This window comes from Carassius auratus, chromosome 9 (genome assembly GCF_003368295.1).
Source record: "Carassius auratus strain Wakin chromosome 9, ASM336829v1, whole genome shotgun sequence".
In the NCBI taxonomy this organism is placed as follows: domain Eukaryota; kingdom Metazoa; phylum Chordata; class Actinopteri; order Cypriniformes; family Cyprinidae; genus Carassius; species Carassius auratus.
The window spans coordinates 14,347,421-14,369,967 of NC_039251.1; the positions used below are offsets into that span (position 1 = coordinate 14,347,421).

General features: G+C 37.9%; 1 protein-coding gene across 1 annotated transcript in view; it reads left to right on the forward strand.

Annotated features, from left to right (window-relative positions):
* The window catches only part of LOC113108455 (sodium leak channel non-selective protein-like), an 81,914-nt gene that overhangs the window by 25,900 nt on the left and 33,467 nt on the right, over positions 1–22,547 (forward strand). Inside the window, exons 12-16 of the mRNA XM_026271602.1 lie at positions 9,288–9,419; positions 14,068–14,235; positions 16,089–16,280; positions 17,366–17,503; positions 19,561–19,635. Coding sequence (XP_026127387.1) covers positions 9,288–9,419; positions 14,068–14,235; positions 16,089–16,280; positions 17,366–17,503; positions 19,561–19,635 — 705 coding nt within the window. The remainder of the gene's footprint in view (positions 1–9,287; positions 9,420–14,067; positions 14,236–16,088; positions 16,281–17,365; positions 17,504–19,560; positions 19,636–22,547) is intronic.

The window sequence follows — 22,547 nt, forward strand, 5'->3', positions numbered from 1 at the left end:
GATAAAAGGGCCTGAGGATCAATTCTTTTATGCTGTATCATTCTTTTTAAGCTTGAAAGCATCCGTCTCCATTTAATGGCATTTAAAAGAGCAATCAGCACATATTTCAAACTTTTTTCTTTTTCTCAGAAAAAATATAAAATAGAAAAATTGGAATGATGTGGGTGAGTAAAAGATAACAGTTTTGGGGGAGCGATTCCTTTAAGAATGAGTATATGTTTGGTCATATGCCACTGACGTGCACTGAATGATAAAGAAATGTTCTTCCCTTTGAGTTGTTGCTAGCTTTGATTCTGGCACAGAACTGATGAAGTATGACAGGCACCTTACTGTAAAGAACACTAATTGTGTGTCAGCTGACGGGTAAAAGCCTGAAGTTTCAAACATATGAGGAGGAGCAGTAACAAGATGATCTGAATGTCTTTCTGGAGGAAGATTTGGAGCATACAAATTTGGCTGCATCAAATGCAATGAAATAAAGAGAGAGAGAGAGGTGCATCCCGCCCTCACAAAGGTTGCTATTTAATTGATTGCGACAGCTCTGCTAGGAATTCATGTGGCACCAGCAACATCAGAAGAAGTAGGCCACCACACCTTGAGTGCATTGACAGTGCTGTGTTTATGTTCTCCATACAAGAGAAATTCAGACAAGTCTTGAAGTAGACAGTGGATGAATTGCACAAGCAAGCTCTCAAACCTTTCAGTAAAACATGCCTTTCAGAAAGCCAGGAAAAAATTTTGGGTGAAGCCAAGGGCCCTGAGAAAATTCCCGAGGGAAAACCAACATCGAGAAGCTGAAAATGTCAAACTGCTTTGTCTTGTCACATAATAGTCATAGAGGCTGCTCGCTGAATTCTGAGCTTTGATCCCAGACCAGAGCAGCAGACAGACCAGACTGCCACTGTCCTTCTCTCATCTTTCTCCCTCGAGATATACTGAAAGACAAGCTGCATTTCCTGAAGCTCTACAAGTCCTTTTATGCGTAGTAATATACCTACAATATATATATATATATATATATATATATATATATATATATACACACAAAAGTTTGGAAACACTTTCTCATTCAGAGGTTTCTTTATTGTCATGATTATGAAAATAGTAGATTCACACTGAAGGCATCAAAACTATGAATTAACACATCTGGAATTATATATGGAATTATTTACATAACAAAAAAGTGTGTAACAACTGAAAATATGTCATATTCTAGGTTCTTCAATGTAGCTACCTTTTGCTTTGATTACTGCTTTGCACACTCTTGGCATTCTCTTGATGAGCTTCAAGAGGTAGTCACATGAAATGGTCTTCCAAGAGTCTTGAAGGAGTTCCCCAAGAGATGCTTAGCACTTGTTGGCCCTTTTGCCTTCTGTCTGTGGTCCAGCTCACCCATAAACCATCTCGATTGGGTTCAGGTCTGGTGACTGAGGAGGCCAGATCATCTGGCGCAGCACCCCATCACCTTCTTGGTCAAATAGCCCTTGATGCCTTCAGTGTGACTCTACAATTTTCATAGTCATGAAAATAAAGAAAACTCTTTGAATGAGAAGGTGTGTCCAAACTTTTGGTCTGTACTGGTTTGGTCTGTAGGTATTGACTGCTGAAAATTCAGCTTTGCCATCAGCGGAATAAATTAAGTTATAATACTGTATATTAAAACATTTATAAAAAAAACAACAACAAAAAACAATAAATATATATATATATATATATATATATATATATATATATATATATATATATATATATATAATGTATATTAAGAAATTGTATAATAATATTTCACGATATTACTGTTTAACTGTATTTGTGGTCAGATAAATGCTGCCTTGGTAAGCATATAGAGTGTTGTGCAATATGCATAAGAATTAAATTACCCTGCCTCACTTTATAATGTATTTAGTTTAAATATTATGTCTTAAGGGTGTGTTATTTGGTTTATTTCCTGGAAAGGCCTCATACAGGCAAACATGTAACTTAAGCATGTTGTAGAGAAAATTAAGCAATTGAACTATCGATAAGCCCCTCCCCTCAAACAGAGATGAGCCATTGACAGTTGAGTATTAGTTTCACAGGGAGCAGAATTCGGACATCTGTAGGTTTCAGTGCCATAAGAAACATTAGCTTTCATCGTTTTGATGTTGTTTATGCTACAAAAATGGAAAAACTGATGTGCCTGGGGTACTTGAAACACTGATTCTGACTATTTATTTTATTACATTTCCTAAACCCAAACAAATCAGAGCAAAAATGTCTCTAAGCATTCAGCCCCAATCCCAATGAAGATGAAAACACTCATTTTCTGGTTGCCATACTGTCATTAAATTCTCATTTTCATCTGCTCAAGCAGAACTTTAATGTCATCTTGTGCTTTAACAAGGTATCGCTGGCTAAAATGAACATTAAAGTTGGTAAGTCCATGCTAACATACAAACCTAAATAGCAAACTGTTATCATGTCATGTACAGTGTTTTTAAGTCAAAAATATATAAGCGAAGGTCTACATTTCAGTGCCTCTCTATCTTTAACTGGTTAAATGTAAATTAATTTAATACCCTGCGGTACATGGACAGTGTTGATCCAAGATGTTGTCATTGCGATTTTGACAACCGTAACGTGAGACTTCTCCTGTTTGCATTGTGATCTGTATTTTTACGAATTTTATTTTGAAATATTTTATACATGCCTCCATGTAATATTAAGTCTCTGTAACAATAAAAACTCCATGATCACGGGAAAAAGGAGGCCGGAACCGGCGGACAATCAAAATGAAAGCTTTAATTATAAAATAAACACAAAACAGCGCGGCAGCCCTCACGGACGACTGCCGCACACAAACAAAATCAAAACACAAACTAAAATCCAGGCCTGGTCCTTTCTTGTCCTTCACTGTCGTCGCTCCTGTTTTATATCCTTCCATCTCCTCCGTGGGACTCGAGACTGGTGGGTCGAGCAGGTGTCGCTCATTTCCAATCACTCCACCGGCCTCGCTACGTTCCCACGGCTCTCGGCCATGCCCCACTCGCCTCATACCCCCATCGCTCCTCCTTGAGCTGGGTGGCCATCCAAGACTGCTCCCCAGCCCATTAGAGAGGCATCTGTCATTAGCAGTCTGCGACGACATGGTGCCACTAGAGTGGGACCCAATGCAAGGAACCAGGGTCTGAGCTACAGAGATAGTGTACGAGGCCCGCGGCACATCACTTTTATTCTTTGAGGATTGGCTCTTTTGTGAAATCCTCTGGCTTTTAGCCACAACTGAAATGGTCTTATGCCATGAAGCCATGAAACCTAACATCTTTTGATACTGATGAACAGTGCGATCCTGGCCTAGCCTGACCTTGCTCATGGTCTGCCGAATTGTCTTGATCCAAGCGGGAGACAGGTGTGCCCGCATCATGATCGAATCCCAAACAATCCCGAGATAAGCCGTTCTCTGGGCCGGTCAGAGAACACTTTTCTCGGTGTTGAGTCTCAACCCAAGAGAAACTAGATGAGCTAACACGATGTCTCTGTGTTGTAGCGCCATCTCTTGCGATTGTGCTAGTATCAGCCAATCGTCGATATAATTCAAAATGCGAATGCCCTGGAGTAGTAATGGAGCCAGTGCTGCATCCATGCATTTTGTGCACGTGCGGGGTGATAAGGCTAGGCCGAATGGATGACCCCGAAACTGGTATGCTTCGCCCCCGAAAGCGAACCTCAGAAATTTCCTGTTAAGGCAAAATGTCTATATGAAAATATGCGTCCTTCAGATCGATCGTGATGAACCAATCGCGATGCCCAATTTGCGACACGACCATTTTGATGGTTAACATCTTGAACTTGAGCGCTTTGACTGTACGGTTTAAGCCTCGAAGATCCAAGATTGGACACACTCCCTCACCCTTTTTGGGAACCAGGAAGTATCTGCTTTAATAGCCCGACTCTCTCCTTGGAAGAGGAACATGTTCTATGGCCTCTTTGCCCAGAAGAGTTTGTAGCTCTTGAAACAGTACCTGAAGTTTCCACACTGCCAGACTCTCTGAGAGTGGTACCAATTTTAATAGTTCCTTTTGAGGGGATGTTAGATGTTCCGTGTCCTGAATGATGGCAGGAAACACAGGAACATCTAATATCTCACTGGAAACCAGCGCCCCCCTGAATCACACAAAGTGGCGGGGATGGAGGGCTTTTGTGAGGGTAACAGGGGGGGGGCGGAAAGATATAGCTTGCAAGCATCTTTTAAACCCGAGGAATCTCCGAATACCCCCACGACTTTGCATCCACGATAGCTGAAAAAGTCAACGTCGAGGGCACAAAGATGCGGGAAGTATACGGTTTGCTCCATGACTTCGACAGCTAATCATGGAGGTCCTCGAAAAAGGGGAGAGACTGATGTTGCAGTCTCTCTCTCCTACCACCAGACAGAAACCTATTCTCCAGATTACTACATTTGGGGGTCTCTTGTTCGCGTGGCCAGTCAAGCTGCAATCTGTCCACCGCGCGAGTAACCACCTCGAGCAGTTCCTCGACCGATTTCCTCTCGCGAGAGGAACGCTCAGAGGCGGCTGCTCATGGCCCGAAGACCCAAGAGATATATCATCCTCCTCGTGAACCGAAGAAGCACCGGAGTGCACTTCGAGATCATGAGAGAGGATGTGTGGATCCGGTGACACCACAAGCGAAAGGGACGGGCCCGCACCCGAAAAGGTGGGTGCGGTCTGGAAATAGTTCAGATGAGCACGAAGCATCTTCAGTGAGAGCAGTTCACAATACTCGCACTTGCCCATTTCTAAAGCCAGAACCACGCTCTTCCCCCAAACAAACAGAACAGTAATCATGAGTATCCAGCTCATACATAGGACAAGAGCATGGAGGAACACAACACTTACCGTTTCGTTGACTCATCCTACAAAGATCTGTAGCTGACGAAAAGAATCTTCTTGACGCACACATGCACAGAATGATCTGAAAACAAAAAACCTGGTTGATGCACCTGTGGCATCAACTGAAGCTTTCGAAAGGGAACAGACCACGGAGAAGTCTTCTTTGACCTGTTTTGTAAGTATGAACTCTTATGAGATAGGACAGATTTGACTTACGTTACCTAACCTGAGAATAAATCAAATAAAGGTAGACGGTGCAGGAAATTTAGCACCATAAAACAAGAAATAATTTAAAACATCCCACTGACCTCTCACAGTCAAAGAAGACTGCAAAACTAAAAGTTAAGTAATCAAGAGGAGAGTTTTTTGAGTAAATACTTTAATTTAATTTAAATTTTTGACAACTGTAGAGCAAAGTTATTTTGTAGACTTTTGTAGGTCTTCAACTTGACTACTTGTTTAAAAAAACCTATGCATTGTGCATAGTGTTCACTTGGCTTTTTAGATTACTTTACTTCACTCCAACCAGAGCCCTAGCAGGGTTAAGGATGGTTTAATAGCCAATTACAAAAACCGTTACCTTCCATTTACAACATACACAAGTCTAAGGAACTGCAGTCGATATATCTCTCTGGGCAGATGGACAGCCTCTGGACACAAAGAAGAAGAGAAAATCTGTTCTCAGATAATCTCTTCTTGTATGCCCTTTTTGCTATTGTCTTTCCAAAGGCAAGCTTTATTTTGAAGGTTGTATGTGATGTGGGGCCGCATTGTTCCACATGTGGCTCAGTCTGGCTGTCAAACCCGGAGGGAGAATGTCACTTTTTATGTCTCTGCCTATGAACCCTGCCACAAAATCTCTCTGTCTTTCACCTCTCTACTTAATGAACCAATTTCTATTTACTTGCTTCTTGCTGTCTTTTGCTTTCAGCATTTGTCTAAGTGACTAATGTTAAAAAGTGGTCTGTAAGGAAGGCAGGATCTCCCCTAAATGCTTTATCTGTATATAAAGTAATAAAATAATGCTCCATTTTACTTCTATTAGATAAATATATCAGTACGGACAGATCAAGCAAAAGGAAGAGCTTGATGCTGTTGCAGACTGGTTTACCTTCTCTCTCTCTTTTAAAGAGGATTTAATCACTTTTTTGTTATTGTTATTGACTGTTTTGGCTGTTCCTAAAGATGTAGGATTATTTCTGTTGGTCTTCCAAAAGGTCCTTCCTCTGTTCTTGTTTTCTGTCTCCTTTTCCTCAGGTTTTTTTTGGTCTCTTTTCATTTCCTCTCTCTCTAGCTCGTTTTAAGATTTTCCACCCACCCACAAGCTGTGTTAATATATTTGGACAGTTGAGTGTATATGTTGCATTTTATCTACATCTCTTTGGTGTGTCTTCTCATTGTTTTATACCACACAAATGCACCCAAGTTGCGAGTGCTTATACAAGTTAGACCGTGCCACCCACTGTGTCATGACACTGAAGTGAACTAGATATTGGCTCTCTATCATTGGTCATGTTTGGTATTTCCTCTGTGTGTACATAGCTGGTGAATTGGAGTTAAAGGTTGAGTGTGTTCATTTTGTGCCACTAGGGGCACAAAGCAGAATTGCTGAAATAGAAATATTGCTTCCAAACATGTTTCCCAAACACTCCATCCTGTCCCCTGTCTGCCAGTACTCACATTACTTTAAAGCATTGCAAAATATGTAAAAGGGTCAGAAGTACCATACATTTGAAGTTTATTGCAGACTATTTAAAGTTATGCAAAAATTGTAATTCTTTCAGAGTGTAATGAGACTATATACATAATTGCATCATGCGCAATGCTTTATGGGAGTGGGTGGTTTTTGTTGAGCTCTGTTCCCCAGATTCCGGTTTCCATGACAACAATTACTTCTCTGTTTGGTGGCTCTCCGTCAGAATTGTGGGTTTTGTATTTTACCTGGAATAACACAATAATAATAGTTATAATAAAAATACTAAACATATTTTTTTAAGTTGGCTTGTAAACATTTTTGTCTTCACAAAAAAAGCTTGAACTTGCCCTAATTTTCTGCATGGAGTAATTTTTTGTAATAGTTTTCCAGTTTTAACTATAGAAAGAACTGTGGGTATAAAACAGGTATGGACCCGTCTGATAATAAAAAATGTCACTTGCTTTAAAGGGGGGGTGAAATGCTATTTCATGCATACTGAGTTTTTTAAACTGTTAAAGAGTTGGATTCCCATGCTAAACATGGACAAAGTTTAAAAAATTAAGTTCCAAAAATACTCCTTCCGGTTTGTCACAAGTTTCGGAAAGTTTTTTTCGAGTATGGCTCTGTGTGACGTTAGATGGAGCGGAATTTCCTTATATGGGTCCTAAGGGCACGTCTGCCGGAAGAGCGCGCGCTCCCGTATAGCAGAGCACTGAGAGCACAACAGACGTTCACTGATCAGAGCGAGAGCGTCGCGAAATGTCACAAAAGGAGTGTGTTTTTGGTTGCCAGGGTAAGACAACCCTGCACAGATTACCAAAAGAGAAACAGCATTAAGGGACCAGTGGATGGAGTTATTTTTACAGAGCATCAACGGAGTTGTGCAAGTGTTTGTGTTTGTTCCCCTGCATTTCGAAGATGCTTGTTTTACAAACAAGGCCCAGTTTGACGACGGATTTGCACATCGTTTATTTCTTAAGGATAATGCAGTCCCAACGAAAAAGGGTCACGATCGTGTGTTGGAACCGCATGCGGTGAGTAAAACTGCTTCAAATATCTCTGTGTTGTTAACTTAGCTATCGGCGCGTAAGCACATCAAGTAAACAACATGCAATGTTGTCATCAAACTGCACTTTCCACATGTACAGCTTAAAAAAAAAAAAAAAAAAAAAAGACGACAAAGTGGAACTTAGTCATTTTCCAAAACCGCTATACAGTTTCAGTTCATTACAAATAGAGACGTTGTTGCTGATGCTGCTCTTGTTAAATTTCAGCCTCTGGATCTGATTCTGGATCATAAATATACGCTGAATCTGACTGTTAGCCATGGTTTGTTTTGGTTTGTTTTGTCCTCACGGTGTCACAGTTTCCAAACGCTCTCAACGCAAAAGCCTACTGGCGCTCGTGATTCTTTAGCTCCGCCCACACGTCACGCCTCCAGCCGGTCGTGTTTTTCCGGGAAAAATCGGTACAGACCATCTTTCTCTTATGAATATAATAAAACTAAAGACTTTTTGGAGTTATGAAGGATGCAATACTACTCTATAGGTACTCAAGATTAACAGGATATTGAGTTAAAACGAGCATTTAACCCCCCCTTTAAATAAATACAGCTCAATGCACATTTCACTCACCTTAATACAAAATACAGTCTATGAAAATTTAATTTGCTTTTATACTTTTATTTACTTTAAGTGATTGGGTAATGTAGGAAAATATAACTGTGTGATGACAATAATAGAAATATACTATTAGTAATACTAGCAAAGCTGTTTCTAATAAAATCATGCTAGGCAGGTATAGCAGATACAGTAAATTAATAAACACATTCTCATTTTGTCAGTTATTTATTTTCTGTTATTATCACTCCTGTTAGCTTGGTTGTTTGCTACCTTTACGGCTTTAATATGTTGTATTTTGTACTCAGAGACCCATGATACCAGCTCCAGAGACAGCTGTTTATCTAGAATGCTGGCTCCCAGACACATGACCCAAAAGATTATGTCATATTAGTCAGTGTTTTTTCTTCCATCACTGAAGGAAACTTGGCAGAGTTAGGAGTGAAAAAAATGGGCTTCTGTAGCCTTTTAATGGCAATAATAAGAAATACCTCAAAATATAAAGTAAAAAAAGAAAGAAAATAACAGTGCTCTGGATGTCATGGTTTGTGGTAGGAACATTTCTTTATAATGGTGCTTGAGTTACCTCTATTTTAATTCATCCAATGTTGCAGCTAACTTTTAGAGGAAAAAATACCTGCCTCAGTCTCAAGTGGAGACAGATTTCATGGGCAGCAGACAGGTGGCTCAGTCTGGGTTTAAATTAAGTTGTCTTTCCTGCCTCATGTTCCTGGGTCTGTAATGGGTCTGAGATGGGTTCATTTGGCCTGCTGAGGGCTCAGGCAGTGAGAGTCCATTTAGTTGGCTCAGTCCTTACTGTGATTAAAGGGTTCCATTATACAAGAGTGGAGAATCAAGTGGAAAATAATGTTCTTCCGGCAGCTACACTCAGTGTGAGGAAGCAGTCGGCCTACTTGTTCATAAGAGAGAATACACATCTAGAGACATTAAAAGCAAGAGGAGATTTAGCTCTAGGAATAGAAGGTATAATAGATATGCACAGTTGACAAAATATTGTCTGCACTGACATGTCTCAAAAGGACTTTGTTAGCATTTCGCTAAACTAACAGCAACACTGTGTCTGATCTTTTCTCTCTGCAGCAACTGATGCGATCTTCAGTTTTCCACATGTTCATTCTCAGTATGGTGGCCGTTGACGTGATTGTAGCTGCTAGCAATTACCACAGGGGTGAGGACCATAAACTCACCAATGACGAGTTCTACCTGGCTGAGGTAAGACCTGTCAAAATCGATTCTTAGAAATTTGATTTTTTACATTTATTTTTTAATATGTCTAGCAATTTCACATGAGCACAATGAGATTTTGCGGAAACACAATGATAGTTACCAGTTGCTAAATATGATATATTACTGATTTAATTTGAGATGAGAAACACATCTGTTGTTAAAGGTATAGTTCACACAAAAATGAAAATTCTGTCATAAAATACTTGCCCTCATGTTGTTCCAAACCTGTAAGACCTTTGTAAGATCTTCAAAGGGTCGGAAAGCTCTCAGATTAGAATCTGAGATCAAAAATATCTTAATTTGTGTTCTGAAGATGAACAAACTTCTTACTGTTTTGGAACGACATGAAGGTGAGTAATTAATAACAGAATTTTCATTTTTGGGTGAGCTATCCCTTTAAGTTCAAATTCAAGTTTATTTTCATTCCGCTATATGTGGGATATAAATGTTGTGCTGTACAAGACCACGGAGCTACATATAGATGGACATATAATCATATAAAACAAATAAATATATAAATCTGTATACAGTGGGTACAGAAAGTATTCACACTTTGTTATATTGCAGCCATTTGCTAAAATAATTTAAGTTAATTTTTTCCTCATTAATTTACACACAGCACCCCATATTGACAGAAAAACACAGAATTGTTGACATTTTTGCAGATTTATAAAAAAATAAAAACTGAAATATCACATGGTCCTAAGTATTCAGACCCTTTGCTGTGACACTCATATATTTAACTCAGGTGCTGTCCATTTCTTCTGATCATCCTTGAAATGGTTCTATACCTTCATTTGAGTCCAGCTGTGTTTGATTATACTGATTGGACTTGATTGGGAAAGCCACACACCTGTCTATGTCAGTCAGAGCAAATGAGAATCATGAGGTCAAAGGAACTGCCTGAAGAGCTCAGAGACAGAATTGTGGCAAGGCACAGATCTGGCCAAGGTTACAAAAAACTTTCTGCTGCACTTAAGGTTCCTAAGAGCAAAGTAGCCTCCATAATCCTTAAATGGAAGACATTTGGGACGACCAGAACCCTTCCTAGAGCTGGCCATCCGGCCAAACTGAGCTATCGGTGGGAGAGGTAAAGAAGAACCCAAAGATCATTGTGGCTGAGCTCCAGAGAAAGTTGTAGAAAGTAAACCATCACTGCAGCCCTCCACCAGTCAGGGCTTTATGGCAGAGTGGCTCGACGGAAGCCTCTCCTCAGTGCAAGACACATGAAAGCCCCCATGGAGTTTGCTAAAAAAAACACCTGAAGGATTCTCTGGTCTGATGAAACCAAGATAATACTTTTTGGCCTTAAATCTAAGCGGTATGTGTGGAGAAAACCAGGCACTGCTCATCACCTGTCCAATACAGTCCCAACAGTGAAGCAAGGTGGTGGCAGGATCATGCTGTTTTTCAGTTTCAGGGACAGGACGACTGGTTGCAATCGAGGGGAAGATTAATGCGGCCAAGTGAAGGGATATCCTGGACGAAAACCTTCTCCAGAGTGCTTAGGACCTCAGACTGGGCCGAAGGTTCACATTCCAACAAGAAAATGACCCTAAGCACACAGCTAGAATAATGAAGGAGTGGCTTCACAACAACTCTTTGACTGTTCTTGAATGGCCCAGCCAGAGCCCTGACTTAAACCCAATTGAGCATCTCTGGAGAGACCTTAAAATGGCTGTTCACCAACGTTTACAGAACTGACAGAACTGGAGAGGATCTGCAAGGAGGAATGGCAGAGGATCCCCAAATCCAGGTGTGAAAAACTTGTTGCATCTTTCCCAAATAGATTAATGGCTGTATTAGATCAAAAGGGTGCTTCTTCTAAATACTGAGCAACAGTGATGGTCATCTTACTTGAAAAAAGTAATTAGTTAGAGTTACAAATTACTTCTCCCAAAATGTAATTGAGTTAGTAACTCAGTTACCACATTGTAAAAGTAATTAGTTACTTAGCAAAGTAACGGTGACATTATTTTTTATGTTCTATAACACTATTACGTCCTATAACACCTTAACATGTTTATAGTAACTGATTGAAGAATAAAAACACTATAAGTATTTTAGAAAATGTTGTATTTATTTGAACTCAATAGATTGCAGCCTGCCATATGATATGCATAGAAATAAAAACATATAAAAAATTAATAATGAAAATAAAATTCAAGTATAAAATTAAGACAAACAAATTTAAACTTGGGTAAAAAGAAACAAAGGGAAACCTGGCCATTAGTGCAAATCTCTGTAACTGTATATTAGGCTTAAAGTTACTGCACAATAAACAGAACACTATCCAACTCTTATGGTGTGTTCACATCAGATGCAAATAGAGTGTCTGGCGCGAGTGATTTCAATGTTAAGTCAATGCAAAGACGCGAATAGACAACCTCCGAAAATTGGCGAAACACATTTTTAAATAAACCGTATATTTGAGTTTAAAACAACTACATTATTGCATGAAATACTTTTAAAACTACATTTCATGACACGATAACAGTAATATTTAGAAAACTATCTGAATAAAAATGGTGGTTGAAAATGCTGCCTGAACTCAGCTGGCAGAAGCCCCCCCATGATGCAAATTTGCGTCTGTTTGCGCGAAAGAAGCATATGAACTCAAAATGTTCAAGCGTCCAACTACAGTCACGTCTGGTTTGAACACAGCATTAAATATTCAGTACAGTAACATGTTAGCATGTGTTGATGTGAGGTGGTTCATAAGATTTGAGTTGCTTGAGGCAGACGTGGATAAAGTTTTTTTTCCTGGGCATACCGTGCATGTTACAGAAACATTCTCGCCTTTAATTTCCGGTACTTCCAGTTCGAGAACGCCATTATCGCTGATGCTGTCTTGTGTTTAGAAGTTGTCAGATCGTGCAGTGCGATACCGTGGGCAGGGCACCGCCCACCCAGCCAATCATCATCGGATTTGCAATGGTGTCAGGCAGCTGATATGTAGCCACTAGCCAAAGCATGACACCTCGCATTTTATTCAACCAAATTGTAGTAAAGCGACACTTTACATGCTGAGTAAAGATTACGGCGTTGCAACGATGGGAAAAGTAATTAATTAGATTACTCCGTTACTGAAAATTAAACTCTGTTAGTAATGCCATTATACTTAAACGCCGTTACTCCCAACACTGCTGAGCAAAGGGTCTGAATACTTAGGACCATGTGATATTTCAGTTTTTCTTTCTTAATAAATGTGCAAAAACGTCAACAATTTTGTTTTTCTGTCAATATGGGGTGCTGTTTGTACATTGAGGAGAAAAATGAACTTAAATGATTTAAAAAAATGGCTGCAATATAACAGAGTGAAAAATTTAAGGGGGTCTGAATACTTTCTGTACCCACTGTAAATGTACATATTTACATATACCCATATAACCAATGCAAACATATAACCTTGATAAAATTACACATATCTATCTGTAGTTAAAATACCATGTAATAAAATGTCATACAGTTTATTTTATTTTATGTTCAATTTTTGGGATAAATTGAACAGATCTATATATATATATATATATATATATATATATATATATATATATATATATATATAGCTGAAAATTATATACAAAAAAATACATTAATTTGCAATTAATTATCATTTTTAATTAAGATTTTATCTGGGACACAGCATATATCTGATGCCTAAAATGGATGCCCCAGATGTTACTAGTCACGCCCTGATCACTTTTCATGCTAGGTGCTACGGGGACTGCATAATTTGAATCCCACTGTGAAAACCTTCACCTCTTTTACAGATATTCAGTGTCAAGATGCTACTTGATAATGAACTTTTCTGGCATGGGTTTTCTGCTTTTTCTTTGTCTTGGCAATGCTTATTAGTTTTAAAAGACACAATTCTGCATTGTTATCCTGAGTTATGAGATGGGCAGAAGAACCCTTATACTGTTATTGCACTCAAACACATCAGCAGATCAGATTTTGCTGAAAGCTCATATATACATTTCCTCATCACTTTCTGTCGCCTTAAAAACCCTGAGATTAAATCAACTGAGTGACAGCGTGGGCGCAAACAGCTTGTGGGCAACACTCCATTTTAGCGAGTGCCCGGTTGGTGTGTGTATGTGTGTATGTGTCCTGTTTGCCACGCACTGCCTCTGCAATCAGTATGCAGGCGGCACAGTGGGAACAAAGACAGATAGAGGAGTGTGGCCATCCGCCCACTCCAAGCTGAAAGTGAGAGATAAGGAGGAAGAGGCACCCCACATATTCACAGACCGATCCATCTCATCATTAATCCACGCTGCTCTTTATTTGAATCAGACTAAATGGGGGGAAAACTGGGGAAGTACTACTTTTGTTTAGACACTTTAGACATGCTCATGCCTTAATGCATCTCCCTGAGATTGCATTTATTTCCCATTACGTCATTCCTATTTATTGTATCTTATACATGAAAAATCTGAGTTATTATGAATGAAAATGGTTCTTCAGCCCTCTTTGTTTGAATGTGAGTGTATTCACATACGTGTTCCCTTTGCAAAAACCAAAGGCTCTAGAGATACTTAAAAAGAAATTACTAAGAAATGTGCACACAAGGAACAGCTCTCCATTATAATACTTCTTGCCTCTCATTGTCTCTTTCTGTCATTTTCAGGTTGCTTTCACTGTGCTGTTTGATTTGGAAGCCCTGCTTAAAATCTGGTGTTTGGGCTTCACTGGCTACATTAGTTCCTCTCTACACAAGTTTGAGTCTCTGCTTGTAGTGGGCACCACTCTGCATATCTACCCTGATCTCTACCACTCGCAGTTCACCTACTTCCAGGTTAGAGATTCAAAGATAATCTAGAACTAGGCATCGCTGAAATTTATCGTACAGCTACTCAAGCAAACCTGCAACATGTTCCTGAATTCAACTTAAGGTGTAGGGTTAGAAGCTTGCGATGTAAGACCAATAAAAACATACAACATTTTAGGAACATCTTTGACTTGATTTGCTTTCTTATCTAATTTGTCATCTGCTAACAAGTTACCATGCTTATTTTTAGACAAAAAGACAAAATACAGTCTCTGTAAATTTAAGATTAGTTTCCAGACATTATTGATTCTGATGGTAACATTTTGACAAATTACGTTATTTTTACTGAGGCCATGACAGATGCAGCCACAGCATTTGTAAAAGGCTCCCTGCATGAGTACAGCACCTGCTAGATTCTGAGATGCTAATCATGCACTAATGCAGGGTAATAACGATATTGGTGGCCATGGCGGAGCTGTTTTCATACATCTCCAGGCAGCTGCAGGGAATGGGAATGGATGAAGCACGCTCACGTTGACAAGCCTCATTAAGGACACAACCTGCGCTCTCCCTCCAGTTTTCTCTCAGCAGGAGGGGCGGAGCTCCAACCGTGAATATTCATATCCTCCCCTCATGTCTGGGCTCATGAGCAGTCACCATGTTAAATTTGATTTGTAAATAGATTTCTATATTTTTCCATCATTAGTGAAATGAGTCATTGTCACAAATTGCTATGTCTGGCTCATATTCTAAAACTTTTTGAACATAATTACTTCTTTGCATTACTGAATGTTCTGTAATTGTTTTTCTAACTTTTATTAACATTTATGTTTACATTTATGTGCTTGAAGATGTTTTTTATATCAGTGTGAGTTAGGTACATACTGTATCAGCAACACATAGCTGCAAAGTGTGTAACAAGTTGAGGTTATAAGTTGACATAGACCTTGCAGATTCTGCAAAATGTTCATTCACAAAAAATAATTTAATAAGCAGTTTTTAAGACTGTTCTAGCTCTTTACAAGAAAGACCAGTCATGTATTTATTTTTTTACTGTAAAGGTCAAACTAAACCTTTGCTTTCCAGTTTGCCATATTCAATAGGTCTTACATTTATTTTCTGGAGAGCCTAATTAGTACTCGATTTCCATTGGTTCTCAAGCTACAGTATGCAGTAAGAAATCTCTTGTGCATTACACAAAGTGTCCCCAAGTAAAGTTCATTGTCTTCCTAGTTAGAATTTTCATTTATGGATTGGGAAGATGCTTTCAAACTGAAGTTACTTTCAGTGTATTTAATATATAATTAGAATTTAACTGAAATAAAATCAAGAGTTGCAATATTATGACCAATGGTCAGCATCATTAGACAAGCATTTGTAGTTTTAGATCTCTGAAGCAACGAAAGCCAAAACAAAGCACATTTGTCAGTGTGTCTGATGTGAAGAAAGACCTTCTGCTGAGGATTGTTGGATGGTTTTTCTAGATTTAAAAGTAACGACAGCAGGAGTACTCTCAGGTCACATTCACCTAGAAGCAAATGGATCAATATCTATTCTCTGCTTTTAATCAAAACTCAACCTAGATATATCATTGCTAAAATTTGTTGTCAACTAAAGTAATTTAATAACTGCTTGAGCAACAATGCCATTTGTAGCCAGGTTACTCTGGAAAGAACCTGATAAAAGTGTTTGCTCATTAAAAATCAATAAAACAAACACCAATATGCTCCAAAGTTATATTCTTCTGGTGATATTTTTCATGGTAATATTTATGTCAAACATATGTAAAAAGATGATTCTGTGCATGTATCTGTTGGATTATGCTTTGATAAGTTGGTTTAAATTAAGAAAACTGAAATGTTCTTCCATCTTACCTGCAGGTTTTGCGAGTGGTCCGTCTAATAAAGATTTCTCCGGCATTGGAAGACTTTGTGTATAAGATTTTTGGTCCAGGGAAAAAACTCGGCAGTCTAGTGGTTTTCACTGCCAGTCTGCTCATAGTGATGTCTGCCATCAGTCTGCAGATGTTCTGCTTTGTGGAGGACTTGGATCGTTTCACCACATTTCCACGGGTAAATCTCCCTGTTTCTGGAGACATAGAAAGTAGTTGTATATCAAAAAATCAATTGTTGAAAAAATTTGGTGTTGGAGGAGCAAATAAAGTTCTTGAAATCTGCGAATTACGATTGGAGATTTTTGTATCTTGACCATTTTTATAAGTGATTCAAATAGCTGAGATGTTAAAATACTTACAATCGTAACGTCAGAAAAACACTGGTGAAATATAGAGAAGAACTCAAAAACCAGTGTTGACCAAAATATCTCTAAATCAAATATACTACTTTATTTGTCAGCAGATGTAAGACTCTATTCCACGTTTCTTGATACTATGTGCTCATGAGAGGGGTTCTCATTAGTGGTGTCTTTTTATCCTCCGTTATTAGTGGGACTCCACTGATCCCAATGCGTGCTGGGATTTGGAGGGGCTCACATAAACAGATGCCGCTCATATCCAAGGCGGGTGGCACGATAACCATTGAAGATAATGATGTTTACCCAGCTCCCTTGTCAATAGACCTGTTGCAAAATTATCTTCATCTGCAGTCACTCAGAGACAGTGTGACTGTGACCAGGCTCTGGACCAGCTGGGTTTAGACCTTCATTTGACTTCCATGAAAAAAAAAGGCTATGAAAATGTGGTCTCAAATCTTCGTATGAATCTGAGACCTGGGGCACACTGTTTTTTCTTCTTCCTTATTTTTATTTGCATCCATTTCAGTGAATGTTGTGCTCTATCTTGTCTTATTTTGTCGCAGCACTGTCAGTCAACAATCCTTGTAAATACATGATTATATATTTAGGAAAAGCAACAAATGAAAAAATGTTACTCTGCCTTGTTACTTTTCAAATTTCCATTTTGTTTTGATGACTGGAAAGGTCAGGGGTCAGGACAATTAGCACCATCTATCAAATTCATGAAAACATACATCTGTTATGCCTATTAACTATTCAAGTTTTAAGTTTTCACCCATATCCAGATGAGGCACTGGGGGCTGTCAAGCATGTAAAGGGCTTTTGTTGTTTTCTCATAAAAGAATAAAGAATCCAGTCTGATAAAAAATAAAAAGTTAATGATTTCTCTTTTTTTTTCCTGCAGGCATTTATGTCCATGTTTCAGATTCTTACACAGGAGGGATGGGTGGATGTCATGGACCAAACTCTGGTGGCAGTGGGACAGATGTGGGCTCCAGTGGTGGCCATATACTTCATTCTCTACCACCTGTTTGCTACACTGGTAAAAATAATTATTTGTGCATTTTCTGTCAGATAAAACAAAAGGATTTTTAAATCGTGCTACAGAGATGACATATTTTTGAAGGCCAACTTGAAAGTTATCCTCACCCAGTCACGATTTTTCCATTGGCTTTTGCAATATTGCACAAAATATGCTCTGTAACCAAACAAAAGTTTTGAATTCCTACACATTTTGTTCATCATCGTCTTTACAATATAATACAACACAACTTTAACACAAATTTTAAAGCCTAAATACAATCACCAAAAGTTAAAATCTAAATGTAGGCAAACTTCACCACAGTTGCATGACTTCAGTGTTACCACTATTAGGCTTCCGACAAAGTTATAATAGTTTGCAAGAGTGTGATTATAAAAACAATGAGTACTAATGATTAGATCCATTTTCCTGTTCAGTGTGATGATTTTTTAAGATCCTCGACAACCAGTAGTCCCTTTTAAACAACTCTAACTTTGGTTAGCAACCGCTTTTTTCTAGACAAGTTAAGTTTTTAAAAACCAAAAGGGGTTATTACTGATGTATTTTATTTTAAAGAATAAAACTGGAAAATTATTTCAGGTTTTAAACTAAAAACCCATTCAAAAAACACACTAACTTCAGCACAATGGAACCGGAAGTTATAAAGTGCTAAACACTAACTTGTTTCTGGGTTTTAATATACAAAAATATGTCATATAGTATTTTGGTGATGCTATCCAATCATATAAATGTGTGGGTAACCAGTGGATTTTCAGTGTTTCAAAATTTAATCCTGGAAACTAAACTGGCAGTGTGTGATGAGACTTGTCTGAAGCATGATCTACATCATCACCTTAATTTTCATTGTGGTATCCAATAAAGGACGCCCGTTCAATGTGTTGCACATGCTCTGTGTGTTCCCAATTTCAGGCACGCAGCAACAAAGCAAAGCAAATACATCTAAAATTAAGCTAGCATTCATGCTGCTGAGAGCTAACCAGACTGTTAGAAAATGAATCATATTTCATCCTCCCTTTCCTCTCTTGATCTAGCCATCAAGAGAAAATATTCTGTGATCCTGTAGCAGGTTGGATGTTAGTGAGAGCAGTATTCCAACCTCTAATGGATAGTTTTCTGTGGTTTGAAGAGATGCAGCATTCTAGCTGATGTCTAAGATACTTCGTTTTTTAGTGAATGTGAGTAAAGCGGATCAGTCTGTGTGCAGGACTTTCTGTAGTACAGCAGTTGACTACTGCCTGCTATGTTTTCTTCAGACAGTAATTATAAAGACTTTAAGGAGTAAATCTGAGTTTGTTCTGTGAGTATCTGACTGCTTGTAGCCTGAAAACTTGTGTTGTGTATAAAGTGGACATGGATACATTTCTGTGCTGTCTCCCACCCATGAACAGAAACAACACTTGCTTAGAAAATATAGCAGTAAATAGCCTCTGGAAACATCCTAACACACATGCATTTTATAGTCGTCACACCTGACATCAAACACTTCCTTCACTTGTAGTTGTATCTTTAAAAAAAAAAACACACCTTTAGGGCATTTTTTTAGGGCACACACATAAGGAGAAGTGTCATTAAATATCAAAGCACTGATGACATCTAAGGCACAGTCAGCTGTGATTGATTTACTACATTTTTGTTGTTGTTGCTGTCCTGAGCATCTAATCTTTTGTTTGCTGTGTTTATTGTGTAACATTTTTGTTTGCCTATGACATGTGGTTCCATGTCCAATAGCATATAATTTTTCAAATGGAATTTAAATTTTTGGATCATAACTACATCTTGGACAGAACTCATGTTTGCATGACAGATTATCTGTCAACATCACCCTATGAGCACAATACACCTACTGACGATGTATGGCAAAGAATATTGAGGCCACATTACAGTGTTTGTCTTAAAACTGCTGTTGATGTTCAGTTACCATATGTGACTAATGAAAGAATTGTCTTAAATATCTTCGAATGGCTGATTTGTTTTGTCTAAACATTGCCCTAAATGCATATAAGGATGTACTGGCAAATTGCAACGAAAGCTAAATTCAGTAAGTTCTTGTCTTTTAGATCCTCCTGAGTCTTTTTGTGGCTGTGATTTTGGACAATCTTGAGTTGGATGAAGACTTGAAGAAGTTAAAACAGGTAAGATTGTGATAATTATTCTACTTATTTTGCTTATTTTATACACCAGTTTGAAACTTTGTGGTCGGTAAGATCTTTGAAATATTTTGAAGGATGCTCACCAAGGATGCATTTATTACAGTTACTTAATACAGTTAAATATAACTAATATACAGTTTTACAAAATAATTTTTTTATTTTAATGTATTTTAAAATACAGTTTATTTCTTTAGCATCAAAGTTGAATTATAAGAACTTATTATATCCCTCCATTCACTGTCAGAAAAACCCTAAATAATAAGATCTGATTTAAAAGTAAATTAGGTTATAATACTTTTACAATGTGCTTTCTGAACTGTTGAATCACAATACATCTAAAAACATTCCTCAACTAGCACGATTGTAGCCTTAAACTGTTTAATTTTATCTTCCCTGCATTTGAGGAAAAACAGGGTGAGCCGTGTTAATTAATACAGTTCTCCATCTTGTTCTCTGTCTATTTTTACCTTTTTATGAGGCCGTGATGCACAGGTAACGATGACTCATAGGATAATTAGCGTGAGAAAGCGTGAACCATTCGACAAGCGCACTATGAAAAAACAAGGCACCTTCTTCATAGGATGCAAATGAACTTCTGCTGTGGCCAAATATCATAGGAAATGGCTTTTGAAAGCAATTAGAGGTCGGATGTCTCTGTGGATAACAGCATGTCACCTCTCTCCTCCAGCACATCGGCAACATATTTCAGCAATTGTTTAAATTGTTGAGAGAGAGAAAGAGAGACAGAAGCCAAAAGAAACCAGCAACTCATCACAATTTTCATGATTACTTTTGCAATTTGTCATAACTATAACTACATCATACATAAATAGTAAAAGTAATAGTATAAATTGAAAGGGAAGGCCAATGGTTTCCTGTGATTTCTTTTGTTCTCTGTGCTTTTCTCACTCTGAGTAAATGACATGAGTTGTGTTGGTCCTTCAATCCACCAGGCTGTCAAGCTCCAGGCATCTTCGCATGCCCAGATCGGTTATCCCTCAGACACAGTTGACTGATCCACGGTTCCACCTGTAAAATTGCCTATTTTATAGGTGCTTCAAGCACAGATGGGGGCAATCCAAAAATAGAGCGCTAGATTGTGATTGGTGTCCAAGAATACAGGTGGCTTTTGTAAAGCGCATTTCAATGGCTGACCTTAATTGAAGTAACAACTGGATGTTTTTTTTGTGTGTGTGTTTTCCCTCACAGTGGCTTTATGACAGCTCTTCTGGGTTGTTTTTTATTTCCATAGGCTTTTCTTTTGCTGCCTAAGAACCTCTGTTACCTTGTAATAAAGTCATCAGTAACTGTCTCTTAAAATGTTTGGCCACCTGCTAGATAGAAGGATTTCTGAAAATGGAGCATTAATTAAGACACTACATTTAACCTTCAGACTCTCAGAGGCTCAGAATTGACAGACAATTTATTTGAATTTTTTTGGCAGGGAATTGTTTGTCTGTTTGATTAGGCTTAGCTTTGTGTGATTTTTAGCACGTCTTCTACATACTGAAAATAGACAGATTCATTCACCATTCATTTCCATTATACCACGAACAATAAACAATTAATTCAAACAATTAACCTAAGGTTATGATGTGTTATGTTTTATATTGGATTATTCTTTTCAAAGCCTTATCCCTTTTAATAGCTCAAGCCAAACTTTACACAAGCAATTATTTTTATTTTTATGACATGCTGAATGTATCTGAATCAGTTGAACAGGATTCAAATGTTAAACTAAAGGGAGAACAGTGACTGTTACACAACATATTCAGAAGCCATTTTTTAATGAAGTATGTATATGAAACAGTATTTTGTGGTGTTTTCCATTAATTCAGTTTATTACTATTAAATAATATTAAATAAAATAAATACTTATTTTTGTTATGTGCAGTATATACATATACAATACCATTCAAACATTCAAACAAGTAATACTTTTGTTCAGTAAGAATGTGTTAATTAGATCACCAAATCAGCATGTTAGAATGATTTCTGAAGTATCTTTAAGGATAAATGCAAACTCTGAAAATTAAATACTTTCACATATACAGTACATTTGTGAGAGTTCATGGTATTCCCTACATTATGAGGACCAAATGCCCCCTTAGGAAGTATAATACCCGCATATTTTGACATTGAAGGGACATTTTTTTTTACAGCTATGGGGTCACCAAAAAACATAGAAACCCAATGTGTGCGTGTGTGCACATCTGTGTATAAGAAAAATTGTATGCAAAGTCGATGTGAGGTTGACTTTTCAAATGTGTAACTAAGTTAGTTTTTTCATGTTTCATCAAGATATTCTATCTTGTTTCATGTTATAAATGTCAGACATGACACATTTCTTGGGACAGTAACAGTATCTTGTTTTAATTGACAGTAGAGCCGTGGACAGTTCTAGAGAATTCTAATCTACAGAATGTATGAACGGAGCAGTTTTAAGGGTGTTATTTTTTTGAATGGTTTATTTAGATTCCACAAATAAACCTGGTGGTTCCATTTCACTCTCACCACAGGATAGGGTAAGTGTTGAAATGAGTCTGGCCCTGATCAATCCTCCCACACTGTGATATTTTTGCCAGAAAAAAGAATTGTCTCATATTTTACCTTTCTACTTTTCCATTTTATATTAGTTTGTAATTGCATTTAGCAAAATTACAAGAGGAGCCAAGAGGAGGGACTGATACACTTTTTCTTATCTAGCCATGAAAAGTTTCCTGTGAAGAGTACAACCTTGCACAATCCCTGCCAATCAGACCATATGTAATGTTTATTATCATGTATGTATGTAGGCTATTTATTTAATTATTTGGGAGATGTCACAGTTGGCAGAGCTACTCAGCACAGAACACCACATAAATAGAAATTTGTATTGATAGTAACAGCATTTC